At 36.5% G+C, this 18,339-nt stretch overlaps 1 protein-coding gene across 1 annotated transcript; it reads left to right on the top strand.

The window, feature by feature from the left end:
* Nucleotides 1-11,538: 11,538 nt before the first annotated feature.
* Nucleotides 11,539-17,348, top strand: LOC121985688. Its single transcript, XM_042539288.1, has 8 exons — nt 11,539-11,937; nt 13,237-13,304; nt 14,012-14,078; nt 14,265-14,419; nt 14,503-14,573; nt 15,253-15,321; nt 16,497-16,597; nt 16,711-17,348. Exons 1-8 carry the CDS (start codon nt 11,554-11,556, stop codon nt 17,005-17,007), a joined length of 1,212 nt encoding a protein of 403 aa, XP_042395222.1. The 5' UTR covers nt 11,539-11,553; the 3' UTR covers nt 17,008-17,348.
* The last annotated feature ends 991 nt before the right edge of the window (nt 17,349-18,339 follow it).

Genomic DNA, 18,339 nt, shown 5'->3' on the forward strand with positions numbered 1-18,339 from the left:
CAACTACACTTAGCATGTGGACATTTGACCAATGTGATTCTTTATTTCTAAATAAATGTTTATACAAAAAATTAGGCTTTAGTATACATTCCAACAAGAGGGGGGAGGGGGGGGGGGGGGCAACCACCAAGGAAGAGGTGGGATGCCGCCGACCCTAGGTAAGGAGAAGAGAAGGCTTGTGGGAAAATTAGGTTTTAGGGGGCACCACCTACTCCTTTTATAACCTTTGTCGTCGGTTACAAAGAAAGAAAAATAACATAATTCTGTTTAGAAAAAATCTCCCTTTCTATAACCTTGCCGCCGGCCCTAGGAGAATAGAGAAAACCAAACCAAAATCAAGTTAAACCAAACCAAGTTATGGATGGGTGGATGCGATACTTTATATAGAGGCTACAATAGGGACCTAGAGGAAGAATTGGTTTAGGCCTCCTGATGGGCTTGGGCTTCCTATGTTCGGCCCGAACATCCAACCCAAGTCCATCAATAATAACTCATATCACTAAAGGGTTATTATTAAACTACCGCACCAATCCCATATTACAATATGAGCTCCTTCTTATCATGAGTGCGTTAAACTTCCTGTGTTTAAGATATCGTATGTCCGTTAATTAAATGAGTTACTGACAACTCAATTAATTAACATCTAATTCTAAGAGTAGTACCGCTCAACTTTATTATCATGTCGGACTAAGTCTACTTGCAGGGTTTACATGATAATCCTTATAAGCTCCTCAAGGGGGCATCATTAACCTAAATAATTAGGACACAGATTTCTTCTATAATCAACAACATACCATATAAATAGTACTATTTCCCAACTCATCGGGCCTATTGATTTAACGAATAAATCTCACTCATTGATAAGTTAAAGAAATAAATACTAAGTATACGTGCTTGTTATTATATAGAGATTAAGAGAACGCACATCCATAATAATAGATATTCTGTTCTTTTATGTAGTCAGTACAAATCGAACAACCTCAAACGGTCCTGCTCAATACACACATAGTGTACTAGTGTAATTTTATAGTCAAGACAGACTAATACCAAATTACACTACAACCGTTCCAATGGTTTGTCCTAATCCATCTTGGTTGTGAGCTACTATTTATAATTTATAAAGAACCGATAATATGATCTTCTATTCTCATTTCAAAACAGATGTTCATACAAAAGCTAGGTTTATAGTATACATCCAAACAATCTCCCACTTATACTAAAAGACTATGTTGCCATAAATGCTGTCATACATCTGATTCTCATCCCCTCAACATGCTTATCAAAAGCTCTCGCCGGAAGGGCCTTAGTGAAAGGATCTGCCAGATTATCTGCTGATGTAATCTTGGCGACAACAACCTCTCCTTGTTTTACGATGTCTTGTATCAGGTGGTGCTTACGCTCAATGTATTTTCTTGCCTTATGGGCTCATGGTTTCTTCGAGTTTGCTACTGCACCACTGTTATCACAATAAATTGTGATAATTTTGGGCAACCTAGGAATCATATCTAAGTCCATCAAGAAGTTTCTGAGTCATACAACTTCTTTGGCTGCCTCAGAGGCTGCCACATACTCAACTTCCATGGTGGAGTCTGAAACGCATTTCTACTTAACACTCCTCCATGCTATGGCTCCACCTCCCAAAGTAAACACATACCTCGAGGTTGATTTACTGCTGTCCCTATCTGATTGGAAGTCCGAATCTGTGTAACCCACAGGGAGCAAATCATCTGCCTAGTAAACCAACATATAATCTCTAGTTTTTTTCAGGTAATTTAATATATGCTTTACGACAGTCCAATGTCCCGGTCCTGAGTTACATTGATATCTGTTAACCATGCCCACGATAAAATACATATCCGGTCTCGTATATAACATCGCATACATTAGGCTTCCTACAGCCGAAGCATAAGGAACTGCCTTCATCTCCTCTATTTCCTTTGATGTTTTAGGATATATCTCTTTAGATAAAGGTACTCCATGCCGAAAAGGTAGAAAACTTTTCTTGGAGTTTTGCATGCTAAAACGAGCTAGGATAGTATCGATGTATGAAGCTTGGGATAAACACAACATCCTTTTCTTGAGATCCCTTATTACTTTGATCCCAAGAATACGTCCACATTCTCCCAAGTCTTTCATATCAAACTGCTTGGACATCCATACCCTTATGTCTGACAACATTTTGATATTATTGCCAATAAGCAAAATGTCATCTACGTATAGTATAAGAAATACCACGATGTTTCCGTCACTTTTCTTGTATACACAAGACTCATCTGAACACTGAATGAATCCATAAGACTAGATTACTTCATCAAGCCGGATGTTCTAAGATCTCGAAGCCTACTTCATCATATGTCCAGGGATCAACTTCATGTTCACCAGGGATCAAGTCCAAAGACTCTCCCAAAAATATGAATCTATCAAGTTGTCTAATAACCCTTTCACTACGATGAGACACTATATATAATTGTGCATTATTTGTGACACGTGTTGTAGTTACTTGTGGTATCTCATCTTGTACCGTTGGTACTAAAGTAGAAGTGTCCTCTCTTATTTCCTCAAGAACAATTTTACTCATGAGTCTGTGGTTCATTACATAGTCCTCTTCTAAAAATCAGGCATTGGTGCTAATAATGACCTTCTGATCTTTAGGACTATAAAACAAACCACCTTTCGTTCCTCTAGGATATCACATGAACAAGCGAACTTCTGTACGTGATTCCAACTCATCAGCATCTCCCTTCAGCACATGTGCTGGAGTACCCCAAATCCGAATGTGTTTCAAATTAGGCTACGCCCATTCCATAATTCTGTGGGTGTAGAGGGTACTAACTTAGAAGGTATCAAGTTCAGAATGTACGTCGTCGTTTCCAGAGTATATATATCCCCAAAATGAATTTGGTAATTCTGAATAACTCATCATTGATCTAACCATTTCCATAAGAGTCATATTCCTTCGTTCTGCCACATCATTCTATTGGGGTGTACCAGGTGTAGACAATTGAGATTGAATCCCGACCTCTGATAAATAACTCCTAAACTCTCCTAAGAGGCACTCTCCACCACGATCAAACTGTAGTGTCTTAATACTTTTACCATGACCTTTCTCCACATCAGCCTTGTACTCTTTGAACTTATCAAAGCACTCAAAATTGCAGCGCATCAAGTAAATGTACCCATATCTCGAATAATCGTCTATAAAAGAGATAAAATATTCAAAACCACCTCTTGCCTGGATAGTCATAGGTCCACACAAATCAGAATGAACCAATTCCAATACTTCTTTGGCTCTATACCCCTTAGCCTTAAAAGGCCTCTTGGTCATTTTTTCTTCCAAGCAAGACTCACAGGTCGGAAAGTTTTCCATTACCAATGAACCCAAAGGTCCATCGACTATTAACCTTTGAATCCTACTCAAGTTAATATGACCCAACCTTAGATGCCAAAGATACGTTTGGTTCATTTTCGAATGTTACTTTCTCTTATTAGAATTAGAAGATGTGTTATTAATTTTCATTTGTTGTATCATGGAAGTTATTGGATTAAGAGTATATAAATTATCAACCAACGCACCAGAACAGATAACCACCCTATTTTTCTTAACAACTACTTTGTCATCAAAAGAAATATAATATCCATCCATAAATAATTTAGAAACTGAAATTAAGTTCTTTCTAAAACATGGTACGTAAAGACAATTTCTCAGAATCAAATTTTTATTCCTATCAAAAGATAAATAAGCATCTCCCACTGCAACAGCCGCCACTCTCGTAGCATTGCCCATGTAGACGGTGATTTCCCCTTCATGTAGTCGTCGATTTCCTGGAACCCCTGCAATGAATTACAGACATGATCAGTGGCTCCCGTATCTACACACCAAGTACCGGTAGATAACACCGTTAAATATGTTTCAACAACTAATGAATAAGATACACCTTTATTGTTCTCCTGCCTAGCAGCCCGATTCTGGTGTCCGAATAGTTCCTTGAGATTGAACATCATGTCATAGGCAATGGGTAAGATACACAATATCTATTTTTCTTTTAAAAAGAACCCCCCTTACTCGATTGGTGGTTGCACCAATTCAGAGCGGCACCTGCTCTGATACCACTTGTTGGATTGTGAAAGTTCTCTATAGGGGGGTGAATAGCGATTAAAAACAAATCGTAGCGAGTACGCAGCGGAAATAGAAAGCAATGCTAACACAGACCAATTTTACTTGGTTCGGAGCCTTTGTCGACTCCTACTCCAAGGCTCGCACTCGTTGAGTGCTTTCGTTGGGCAATCACTAATAGTTCGTAAATAGAATTACAATATTAAGTACAAGAACTATTAAAAGATAATACCGACAACAATAAGAAAGAACACTTGATTTGCAGGTCGTCGGAAGAGCTTCGTAGCATCGCAGGAGCACTAGAGATTGAATTCAGAGTTGTTGTTGGAGTTCCGCCTTTGACTCTCCTTATATAGGAGGCTCGAGGCGCCTGGAACCTTCAGGGCGCCTCGACCATAACGTAGCCGACCCAACCAGGAGGCTCCACGTGGCGACAACGTGAGGAGGATAAACTTTGCCTCCGGGCGTCCGGATCCCCTCCGGGCGCTCGGACCACCTTTCTCCAGAAACTCCTTCTCCTGCAAGACAAGGTTAGTCCGAGACAAATATATAATGTATATCCTGCAAAATAAAGTATTAGCACAGTTTATAATTTTAACATAAAGAGTATGACTTAGATTCCGTCTTTCCGAGATCGGAATCTAGTCACGATCTCAACTTAGATTTCTGAAATGGATCTAAGTTGGATCGACGCCTAAGTTCCCTTCCCGGGAACACGTCTTCACAGTCACTCTCCTCCAGTGACTTACCTTTACTTACCTGCCAGACGTCCGGTCAGCCCTTCGACCCGTCTGGACTTCGTGCCAGCTATCCGGTCAGCCCGTCGACCTAGCTGAACTTCGTACCAAATGTCCGGTCAGCTCTTCGACCCATTTGGACTTCGTGCCAACTATCCGGTCAGCCCGTCGACCTAGCTGGGCTTCGTGCTAGACATCCGGTCAGCCCGTCGACCTGTCTGGACTTCGCCTGCATACTCGATCAGAGTATTAGACAACGACAAACCTAACTTAACCTAATTTGTCATTCATCAAAACCTGAGTTAGACCGTTAGTGCTAACCGCACCAACAGTTGTCATAGGTGTTGGAATGTATACTAAAAGCCTAGCTTTTTGTATAAACATTTACTTAGAAATAAGAATCATATTGGTCAAATATCTACATTTATAAGTTAAGTGTAGTTGTTTGATTAATTTATATTGTAGATAACATGGTGTGTGGTGTCACACACAGAAGATCATGTTATCAATTCCTTATAAATTATAAACAGTAGCTCACGACTGAGATGGAAAAGAACAAACCATTGGAATAGTTGTAGTGTAATTAGGTATTAGTTTATCTTGATTGATAAATTACACTAGTACACTCTGAGTGTATTGAGCAGGACCATTTAAGGTAAGTTCTTTTTATACTGATTTAATAAAAGAATAAGACCTTAGTTGTTATGGAAGTGTGTGCTCTTAATCCTAATATAATAACAAGCACATATATTTAGTATTTATTTCTTTAACTTATCAAAGGGTGAAATTTAGCTCGATGAATCAATAGACCCGATAAGTTGAGAAATGATATTACTTATAGTGTGTGTTGTTGATTATAAAAGGAAACTGTGTCCTAGTAATCTAGGTTAATAATGTCCTCAAGAGGAGCTCATAAGGATTGCCATGTTAAATCCTGCAGGTGGACTTAGTCCGACACGACAATAAGTTGAGTGGTACTACTCTTGGACTAAGATATTAGTTAAAATGAGTTGTCAGTAACTCAATTAATTAGTGGACATCCGACATCTTAAACACAGGGAGATTAACACACTCATGATAAGAAGGAGACTATAATATAATTTGGGATTGGTGCAGTAGTGCAATAATAACTTTCTAGTGGAATGAGTTATTATTGATGAACTTGAGTTGTGTGTTCGGGGCGAACACGGGATACTCAAGCTCGTCAAGAGGTCAAAACTAATTTCTCCTCTAGGTCCCTGTCGTAGCCTCATTAATGCCTCATATCCACCTATAAAAAGCCCATCTTGGTGTCCAAGAGGGGGCCGACCCAAGGCTTGGTGACCAAGCTAGGGGTCGGCCACAAGTCTCTCAAAGGGGGTCGGCCACAAGTTTTTTAAAGGGGGTCGACCATATAATTCAAAGTATGAGGGGTGTTTTGAATTTTTAAAATCTTCTCTTTGTAGATATCTACAAGTTTTAAAAGAGATATTTTTAAAAAGAAAACTTTCCTTATTTGAATTAGGCCACATGGTTTAAAATAAAGTTTTAAAGTTTTAAAACTTTCCTTTTTTAACCATCCTCATAGTTTTTAAAAAGGGAGTTTTAAATTTGAAACTTTCCTCTTTTTTGTAACCATGTTAAAAAAGGAAATTTTAAATGAGAAGTTTTAAATCTTAAAACTTAATTTAAATTTTTCTTTTTTAAAATCCACATTAGGAATTTAAAAGAGAGTTTGTAAAAATTTATAAGAGCTTTTCTTCTTTGCTTATAAAATTTTTACAAGATTATTTTTTCTTCTTTTAAGGGTCGGCCACCCTTGCTTGGTGCCCAAGCAAGGGGCCGACCAATCAACCATTCAATCAAGAGGAGAAAAAAGGAATTAAAAAAGAGGAAAGGAAAAATAAGAGGAAGATTTTAATTTTGTAAAAATCATTCCTTATTTGCCTTGGGCAAGTATTATAAAAGAAGGGGAGGAGATGCCTCATGAGAGATCAATTCTTATTCTCTTGCTTGTGCTCCCTCTTGTGGTCAGCCCTCCCCCTTTTCCTTTCCCCTTGCTCTCTTTTATTTCTTTGTGGTGGTGGTGGTGGCTGTTAGGATGTATACTAAAAGCCTAGCTTTTGGTATAAACATTTATCTAGAAATAAGAATCACATTGGTCAAATGTCTACATTTATGATAAATGTAGTTGTTCAATTAATTTATATTGTAGATAACATGGTGTGTGGTGTCACACACAGAGGATCATGTTATCAGTACCTTATAAATTATAAACAGTAGCTCACGACCAAGATGGAAAGGAACAAACCATAGGAAGGTCATAGTGTAATTAGGTATTAGTTTATCTTAATTATATAATTACACTAGTACACTTAGAGTGTATTGAGTAGGATCATTTGAGGTCGTTTCTTTTATACTGACTTTATAAAGGAACAAAGACCTCAGTTATTATGGAAGTGTGTGCTCTTAATCCTAATATAATAACAAGCACATATATTTGATATTTATTTCTTTAATTTATCAATGGGTGAGATTTAGTTCGATAAATCAATAAGCCCGATAAGTTGGGAAATGATATCACTTATAGCGTGTGTTGTTGATTATAGAAGGAAATTGTGTCCCAGTAATCTAGGTTGAGAATGTCCCCAAGAGGAGCTCATAAGGATTGTCATGTTAAACCCTGCAGGTGGACTTAGTCCGACATGACGATGAAGTTGAGTGGTACTACTCTTGGAACTAGATATTAATTAAGTGAGTTGTCAGTAACTTACTTAATTAGTGGACATTTTTTATCTTAAACGCAGGGAGACTAACATACTCATAATAAGAAGGAGCCCAAAATGTAATTTGGGATTGGTGCGGTAGTTCAATAATAGTTCTTTAGTGGAATGAATTATTATTGATGAAATTAAGTTGTGTGTTCGGGGCGAACACGGGATGCTTAATTTCATCGAGAGACCAAAATCAATTCCTCCTCTCGGTCCCTATCGTAGCCTCTTGTATATAGAGATTTATACCCACCACATACCCACCTTCTTACCCATCCAATGGGGTCGGCCAAGCTAGCTGGGAACCCAAGCTAGGGCCGGCCAAGACCAAATGGTTGAGCCAAGTTGGTGGCCGGCCACTAGAATATTAAAAGGGTTTTTTATTAAAATTATTTCTTATGTGGATATCATGGTTTAAAAGAGAGTTTTAAAATTAAAATTTCCTTTTATAGCTTTCTACAAAAGATTAAGAGAAGAGATTAATCTCTTTCCTTATTTGTAGATTAAAAGGATAGCTTTAATTTTTAGTAAAAACTTTCCTTATTTGTAAATCATCCACATGTTTAAAAGAAAGTTTAAAAATTTAAAATCTTTCCTTATTTGTTGATTAAAAGGTGGATTTTAAATTTTAAGAAAACTTTCCTTTTTAAACATGTTCATGATTTAAAAGAGAGTTTAAAAATTAAATATTCTCTTTTATAAGTTTCTACAAAAGATTAAGAAAAGATTTGATATCTTTCCTTATTTGTAGATTGAAAGAGATTTTAATTTTTAGAGATAACTTTCTTTTTATCCACATGTTTAAAAGAAAGATTTTAATTTATAAAATTTCCTTTTTATTAACCACCATGAAGGGAAAAATTATTTGAGAAATTTTTATAAATTTCCGGAAGCAAATTAGGAAGTTTTAATTCTTGTGTGAATTAAAATTTCCTTGATTAAGGGATTAAACATGATGAAAAGAAAATTATTTTTAATTAAATAAATTTTCCTTTTCAATGGCAAAAGAATTAAGGAAGTTTTTATTAAATTTTCCTTATTTGCCAAGACTAAGGATTATAAAAGAGGGGGTAGAGGAGGCTTCATTGTGAACAACTCTATTATTTTTCTCCCTCTTTTCTTCCTTGGTGTGGCCGGCCCTTCCCTTTCTCTTCTCTCCATCTTTGTGGCCGAAACCTTCTTTTCTCTTGGAGATCAAGTGGTGGTCGGATCTTAGCTTGGAGAAGAAGGAGAGAAAGCTTGCATTCCTTGGAGCTTGGTTGGTGGAAAAGGATCTTCTTCCTTTGAAAGTCTTGCTTGGCCGAAACTTGAAGGAAAGAAGAAGAAGGTGGTTTGGTGGTTCTCGTCTCGGAAGATCATTGTCCACACAACGTCTGGGATTAGAAGAGGAATACGGTAGAATATCAAGAGGTCTTTCTAAAAGGTAAAACTAGTATTTTTCCTTTCCGCATCATACTAGTTATTTTTGGAAATAATACCAAATACAAGAGGCAAGCGATTCTAGTATTTCGAATTTATTTTCGATGTTGTGTTCTTTGTTTTTTTTTCTTTTCCTTGTGATTTGATTGTTCCTTTCGGTTAACCTAAAGTTATTTTAGGAAATTAAATATTAGCTTTCCTTAAAAGGTTTTGTCTAGTCGGTGGTGGTTACTCCCATATCCAAGAAGGTCATGTGCTTCGCCACGTCAGTACTGGGAACCAATTATGAAAATTAATATTTAATGGAATTAATAACTTAGGTGATTTGGATCGAACGTGTTAAGTTCCGCAGGAGATCCAAGTCAAAACCTAAAAGAACAAATAGATTAAACTTTGGATCAAATGTGTTAAGTTCCGCAGGCGATCCAAGTTTAATTTAAAAGAACACATGATAGCTAGGAAAAGGTTCAGACCTTTGTACAAAATTTTTGTACAGTGGAACCATTAGGTTTTTCGAGTAGCAACCAACAGTGGCCGGATTTTAGAGGAGGAAGGAGCTTTTGGGTGATGTTCGTCTTAGAGGATCGTCGCCCACACGACGTCCAAGAGGAGGCGAGGAATACGACAGAAGATCTCGAGGTTATTAGCATACAAAGAAAAGGTATAACTAGTAATTGTTTTCCGCATCATGCTAGTTTTTCTTTGTATGAATTCCAAACACAAGAGGCATATGATTCTAGAGTTTCGAATTTGTGATTCGAGTTTGTGTTTTTTTTTATTTTTCGAATTTGTGATTCGATTGTTCTTTTTGGTTAAACCTAGAGTTATATACGGAAATTAAATATTAGCTTTCCTTAAAAGGCTTTGTCTAGGTGGTGGTGGATGATCTCATACCCAAGAAGGACTAGTGTCTCGCTATGCAGTCCTGGAAGTCAATTTTAAAAATTAATATTTAATTGAATTTATAACATAGGTGGATTTGGATCAATAATGTTAAGCATCGTTTGCGATCCAAATCTAAACCATTATGAACAGATAAGTTAAATTTAGAATCAATAATGTTAAGTTCCGTTTGCGATTCCTAATTTAATTTCTAAAGAACACAATAGGTTGTTTAGGAAATGTTCGACACTTATACAAAATTTTTGTACAGTGGAGCCAGTATGATCTTCCTAGGACCAACCAACAACAGGGGTAATTTCTACCTTAAAAATTTTCCTGCGTGGCCACCAAGTCCCACACTTGATTTAACTCACAAACGCACTACCAAAATACAAGAGAATGCATATGCCAAAGGCACAACAAAGTCACAAGTAAGAAACACACAATGTAGAGGAAAAGCTCTTAGCATATTCACAATAATAAAGGGTTACAAAGTGGACTCTTTATAGTTTGCTCACATATTCCTCTCCTTCTCTGCCTTGCCATTGCCATTGCCATTGCCATTGCCCCAACGTTGCGTATCTATCATGCATAGGCAATGGTTGACTTGATGGTTACAAATGGTTATAAATAGTTGTATGAAGTTTTGTCAACGGTCATCTTGTATGGACAAACTGTTTGTCTACATCATTTGCTGCTTTGACTCATGCCAAAGGTCAGCCTGCACCCCTGTACTTGGCCCAAGCCCGACTCCATGGGCTTATGTGAAACAATCCTTTTACTACTTCATCCGTTGTGCTGCATTGTATGCGCTCACCGCATGCCATAACCTACCTTTCTTGTAAGCCCTGTTTGACCAAATGCTCAAACTTCGCATGTTTAATCTTCATATCTATTCGCTACAATCTAAATCGATCTCCTATTTGACGTGTACTTCAACAACCCTTATAGGCTATTGCAAATCATACCGTTGATTGGCAAGACTTACGCACATGCCCAAAAAACTAAATCAAAGAGCAACATACTCATCCTTATGCCCAACTTTATCAATGAGTCAAGGTACTTATCTAGTATTTATGGGCTGACCGTTTTACTTTATGTTTTAAATTGACATTATTATGTCAGATTAAAAAATTCGAATATCTTAAGAGTTAATATACAAAAACAATTTAACAGAATAGGCTCAAGGTGCATTTTCCTATCCAAATGAAGTTCAAACTGTGGTCGGCCTCCACATAATTATATGTATAAATTATTATATTTAAAAATAAGAATGTGCTAGTACAGAAAAATGGAATTTAATATATACTAAACAAGTAGTTGAGGCAATTCATGCTTATCTCAATTATGGGAGATCTGTATAGGAGCTATTCGTTAACATTAGTCATTTTTTTTCAAGATTTCATGAAATTTTCCGGCCTCACATTTCAAAGTTTGGAGAGTGATATATCAAGTCGTCAGATTCTCAGGGGCGAATTGCAAAAGTTTTCAATTTTGTGGGGATAAACTGAATTTTTTTCGATAGACAAGGCTCAAGACGTGGCTGTCCTGTGACTCCTGCCGCCTGTGGATTTCCTTGACGCTCCCGTTTGAATTTACGCACCCAGCCCCTTCAAATATGAAGAATTCAGGAAAGAGAAGGAAGGGCTGAATGGTAATTGTGAGTTGTCCTGGTCAGACTTGTGTTTCCCTCCGTTGTTGTCAAAAAGTCTCCGCCGGCCCCGATTCCTCGCCCAGCTCCTCCCAATTCTTGGCTGCCGCGATGCCTCGTCCTCTCCTCGTCCTATTCCTCCTCTTCCTCCTCATCCACTCCTCGATTCGTGTCGCACGAGGCCATGAACACGATGATCAGGAGGAGCACAGCTGCGGGGCGAGTCCCGATGTCCGCGTTCTCGCCGGGTTCCAGCCCGGAGTGATCACCGTCGACGGTCACGCGGACGACTGGGCCGACATTGATGGATCTGAGTTTCCTCTCCTTCCTGCGCTTGACTTTGACGAGGATAAGGCCTATGGAGGCGGGCAATTGGTAGTCAAAGTATGGATCTTTTTCTTTCGTTCCGCGCAACGGATTTTTTTCCATGATTTTGTTTTACCGAATGGGCAATGAATCCTTTTTCTCTCCGACTGAACCAGTCAAAGGAAGCTTTGTTGTTCGCGATATGATCAACTTGGTAGCTTCCGAGGAAAGCGAACAGTGCGCAAACACAAGGAAATAGTAGTTCTAATCTTTTTCAATCTGTTCTGCAACTTGGACTCTACAGAACTAGGCACAGCCCGCACAGGGATGCCTACCTGTTCACATCCTGATATTCTACTTCACCGCGGTCATACTTACCTCACTTCCCTTCATCACCTTTGGCGTCCCTACTTTGCCTTGGTCGTCTAGTCATGTTGATTACAAGATCAGTATGATAGCATACAGTTACATAATGATAATATATATTGTTGTGCACGATACGTTTGTTATAAATTATGACGAAGCCAATTTCGAGGGAAATTCTTGTTCTTTGGGCGTGAAGCTCCTTTACCATGGTGTTAAACCATACTGTCCCTCTTTTATAGCATAAATGATCAAACAATTAATGTTGGGAAGGCCAAATTATTTGCTTTTACTTGTTACGTCTGAATCTAATTGATAAGATGTCTCTGTTACCTAACTCATGCTCATGGCATTCATTTGTTTAGCTTGTAGGTTCTTTGTTCTGGTCCATGTTTTGGGCCTAGATTTTTCTTTTTTGATCGCTTGAGTCCATTTATAACAACTGCCAACCTCTGGAGTTCACAAATGCAAACACTCATAATAAGCTACTTACAAATAACATTAAAGACAAAATAAAAGAGGAAACTTGGAGATGAAAGTGCTAGTGTTCTCACTTCCCTACTGGCCTCAGATTTCCTGAGAGCCTAATTACACATTTTGACAGAGTTCCCTCTGCCCTCAACTATTTTTCATTCTTCATCTCCGTCAGCTTTGACAGCCTCTCCTTCACCCTTCAATGAGGGCTCTTTCAGCATTCTTAGACCATAATTTGCGACTTTGTCACCCAACTAGCCAACTCATCGTGGTTTTACATCTTCAAAGGCTATTTCTAGAATCGTAGTCGTCTCACCATAGCCGCTTTCTCTCTCCTCAACTCAATTATGAAATTGCATTTTTATTTGGTTTGCCGAGTGAGTGAGCTTCTATTTGAATTTTCTTATGATGCATGCCCATGCATGTACCAAATAGTTTCTGGTTCTATCTGAACTCATTAGATGTGTGTGATTTTATTGAATTAATGAGACTTACAGCTTCACCAATTGACTTGTTTATGCTTGTTAATATTTTTTTCAGGCTGTTCATGATGGCATTAATGTATTCTTCATGCTTCAAGTTAATGGTGAATATGCTTATTCCACTGGGTAAGAACTTTTGCTTTTATGGCATACTGATTGATTATTTAAATTGCCAGGGTAGTTGACATTTCATTATGGCTTATATAAATGTGTAATGATGCAATATTTAGATAATTAATTCTGCTTTTTTGGAAAAGGAGAGTTTCCTAAAGTTGCTAATGATGGCATAATCATTTTGACAAAACAAGAATCCAGCTGTCTCTAAGAAAAACGACAAAGCCATTAGTCAGGCCAGTAACATATTTGAGGGACATTTTATTTGAGTATTTTTGTTGTTATACATATTGTTATTTCTACGAGGGGAAATGGTTCTTGTAAGTTTTTAGTTTTTACTGATCCCAAATAATTTGAGAATTTTTACTGTTATTTCTTTCTCTTTCCATAATATTCAGAACTCACTATTGCATTTGGAGGTCTTATATTGACTCTCGAGGTTACAAATAAAGCTGTAAAGTGTAACCCACTAAGTCCATCCTTAGTGAACTTGTGTGAGTGTGCTATGGATAAGCAACATTTGATCTCCTTTCCTAATTTGTACTCAATACCAAGATTATTTTGTTCAAATGCAATGGCTATTAGCTTAATCTTCTTGTCCTATTTCACATGCTGTGACAATTTCATATAAAATTTATCAGAATCTTATGAATTTCATCATTATGCATTTGCATGAAATAATTTTCTGATTATTCCTTTTTTTTTTAAAAAAAATTCAGAAACAGTAAACAATGCCCTTCTGTTGCTCTCATGTTTCAAGTGGGGGAAAATGCCACATATCAGAATGTGAGTTTTTAGTTGCAGAGCATCATTTCTATATTTTCTGAGTTTAATGAAACATTCCTAATTGATTTCAAAATCAACTTTGTCTGTTGTAAAATACTTTTCTTCGTTACTTCTCTAAATTGCCTTTTTTTTCTGATCTATAAAATATATCAAATATACTTGTGAAACCATGCTCTTTTTCATTAGATGGGAGGGTGTGCTGACATGCCTGGTACTTGCACTGCTAAAAGCTGCCGTGGTCATGAAGTAGACATTATGCACTTTTCACTTGGTAATGCTATTCCCGGGCGGCTATATGGTGGTAATCTCATGGACAACTTAAATGGGACTGGGAAAGATAGGTAAAATAATCCATTTCAGTTTGTATTTTAACTAGATATTCACTTGATGTCCAGAACCTGAGCTGTATGCTCTCTGTTTGTAGTTTTGGTCACCTAGTTGATCTATATGCATGGAATCCTCATTGCCGAAATCTTGATGGAATTGGCCCTTCAGGTAATTATATTTTATTGATATAATACAAGGCAACAATTACCCTTTTGTATTATCAATTGTTTTGGATTATAGAATGAAACTTGCTGTCAATATCTGCTCTTTGTATTTGATTTTATTTTAATCTATTTGGGTGAATGAAATCCACTCATATATTGCCTTGAGAAAAAAAGGCAATGTACTGTAAGTATGAACTTCCCTGCCCCTGCTCTTTTATAGCTTTTTAAGTTACAGCATCAAGTGTGTATTTATTTTTGATTTGGAGGTTTGTGTTGATACATCTGACATTATCTATGCTCCACTTAGTTATGCCATTTCTTGTGTTGCTTTGGTTATATTTGTTTTTTTCCTGTCCTCTTAAATGCTAGTTCTCTTACTTCAAAGCCTATTAATGGGTCTTGCATTTTGTCTTCTCTACCCTTTTTTATTGCAAAACCATGTCAACAATGCCTTTGATTCACCAAGTTTTCTGACATTGATAATTTATCTCTGATTTATTTTGTAAGCTTAAGTTAATTAAATTTGTCAAATTTGTTTGCTTATTTTTTACATCCAAAAAAATAATAGAATTTTTATCTCTTCTTTTATAACGGATAATAACAAAGTTTTAGTTTGCCATGTCTTTATTTTAAAGTTCTGTTTTTGAAAAGAAGCCATCATTTGATTGCCCTTGTTTTCTCAGCAAATACTTCAAATGCTCAAAATGATTGGCAAGGAGCCTGGTGGCACAGTAGTCTAAACTTTCATTCAGGTAAGCTTTTATTTGTCCACTTATCATGATCATGTATTTCAGTAACCTTCTAGTGAGATCCACAACTGAGAGTTAGTTTTCCTATTGAAGATATCCATTTCACAGGTGCACATGGTGCATCAGATCCTCCAAGAGCCATTACAATATATGCATATTGACTTGATAACCTTTCAGTAATGGAAACTGGAAATTACTATCACTTATTGAATAACTTTGTTAGACACGTTTTGACAAAATCCTGGCATGTGTAGAACGAAGTTACAATTTCACAACCCATGTCCAGACCTCTGATTCAATACAGAGATACATAATTGATACATGATTCAACCCTTAGATTATGAGGTTTAGTGGCATACAAATGGATTAGTAAGTTAAATTTTATGTTCTCTCAGAATATGATCAGTCCATTTCAGATTCATCTTCTGTTCAATACTGGACAAGGGTCGTCATGTGTAGTTAGGAGTGGTTTTCAAACACCAGAACTAAGAAAACAAGAGAGGACAAAATCATTTGTGGGAAGACATGTCAGATCAAACTTGAGTAATTGTTTATGTCAATTCCCTTAAAACTCCATGTCAAATTAAATTAGTGCAGAAACATCAGAAAATTTTCTTTGAGATCTGATGATGGCAAAAATGACCTAATGTGGTCTGACCCTTCTTTGTATTGGCGGAAGATTTGTGCACCGGGTTACCCTATCTGTCTATAGCAAAACTGCCCACAAGTAGACAGGCTAAAGATACAAATTTTGTTGAACAATGACCATGACTATACTAGGGATTAGTATGTAGATATTGCAGAATGAAGAATAGCTTTGTGAGCTAAGATATGCAATGTGAACGATATGTATGATTTCTTACAGATCCACTTTCATTCATGTGTCTTTTAATATGTTTTATGTTGTTGCTCTTTCAGTTTTGTGTGAGCTTCATTCTCATTTATTTAATGATTTGACTATAGTGTATTATGCTTGGGCTTTGTCATCTTCTAAGACAGAATTTGTACTTGACAATTAACATCGTAATTACTTACACCAGTCTACAAAGAACTCTTTTATCTCTGAGCACGACATGAAAGTGGTTTTGCCTATAAATTTTGTTTTGTTTGGCAAAATTTTCTGCTGCTTTGCTTTAATTCTTAGCTCCCTCATTCTTTATTGTCTTGTCTTTGTCCAGGTTTGGTTGAGGAAGACAGTCCATATGGAAAAGGTGGCGAAAAGGGTACTTATTTCTTTGAATTCTCAAGACCCTTGAGGACAATGGACCATTTCCAACAAGTATTCAGATTCCCTCTACTGAGCATTCTTTATTGTTCGAAATCTGAATAGTGTTTCTGGTTACAAATTCAGATTCCAATGAGAAGACAATCATGTGTACTCCTTGGTTGCAGGATGTCCAATTCACAATCGGTCAGGCCAGCAAGGTGGCTGTTGCATTCTGGTATCCGACCGATGGGAAAGCTTGGAGCAAATCTGATCATTTTTCTGCCAGTTGCAATTGGTTACCTTTGGACATTGCATCAGCTTCTTCTTCCCGGCTGTCCTCGTCTTCCTCAAATGGTTCATGGAACTCAGCTTCTGCATTTGCTTTGCTGCTCTCAGTAGTTTCTTTCTGTGTTTCAGTTTTCATAGGATACCGAGTTGCAAGAACTAAAGCCATGCCATTCACACCGATCGACACTCTATGACAAGTTCAAGAGAAGTAAGCTACAAATGCACTACAATCTACAAGTATACTTGTAAAACATACCATGCGGCTGACAGCCTCGGAAAGTATAATAGTGTTATGTGTGATCCTAGTCCTCAGTTTCCCATCAAACAAACCACAAAACAGGCACTTTCTATCTTCTAATTGGTACACCATTGCCCGAGATGTAAAATTCATAGGAACCTGTTTTGCTTGTTGATTCTATTATTAATTCTTGCGCGAGAGTGTAATGTTTGAACTTGAACTCAATTACTTGTCTTGTTTAAAAATCCATAAGAGGTGAGCATTCAGCTAAATAATATGAGAAGAGATTTCATCCAATGACTTGAGGTGAGAAATTAAAGTTGGCATGTATTTTACTTTGGGCAAAAATCAAAAGGGCCTCCTATTTTATCGTAATAATCAAAGTGGTGTCTTTTTTTAAATTATTTTTCATAAAAGAGCATCCCATCTATTAGCTTTATAAAATGACACAACTTCTTCAAATATATTGTTTAAATTATTATTTTCCCTCATACATATTAAATTTTGAATCGTATTATAATAGTTTAGATTTCATAATTATTATAATATGGATATTGTTGAACAAGATAAATTTGAGTTGTGGCAGTTATGATTTATAACTGCTATATTATAAATATTGTTCGGAGTTCTAATAGTTATATGACAAGTCTTAGTTGTAAGAATTATAATTTTATATATATTATAATATGAATATTAAATTAATATTATAGTGTAGCAAAAACATGAAATTGCCTTGTCAAAAAATTAAAATTGTTATAGCAAAAATCAAACTGATCAAATAGTATGCTTAGAGAACAGTCCTATTCTGTAGGGAGGGCTGTGCAATGGAATTATCAAAAATCAAAAAAGGAATGTCGAATGATTCAAATAAAAAGGGTGTTTTTTTTTTTTTTTGTTATTGCCCTTTTACTTTAAATAAGATAATAATAAGAAACTATAATTATTAGTTTAATATGCCTATATAGAGTCACTTAAAAAAAACGATAAAATAGAAAAAAATCCTCAATCACAACTTGAATTTTGTATGCAATCCCTACTTATAAAAAATTTTATTTCCACTCACTGCATGTAAAGTTTTATTTGTTTCAACTCCCTCATGCAAATATTGTGACCTAATTACCCCTAAGATTTTTTAGGTACAAAAGATCCAAAAATGAGTATAATTCCTCTTAAATTCAATACTTTACATTAGAATCAAGTATATTTTCTATTAAATTGAGTATATTTTTTTTCCTGTTTTAATATAATTCCTCCTAAATTCAGCACCATGTAAAAAGAAAATATAATA

The sequence above is a fragment of the Zingiber officinale genome, chromosome 5B (assembly GCF_018446385.1).
Source record: "Zingiber officinale cultivar Zhangliang chromosome 5B, Zo_v1.1, whole genome shotgun sequence".
In the NCBI taxonomy this organism is placed as follows: domain Eukaryota; kingdom Viridiplantae; phylum Streptophyta; class Magnoliopsida; order Zingiberales; family Zingiberaceae; genus Zingiber; species Zingiber officinale.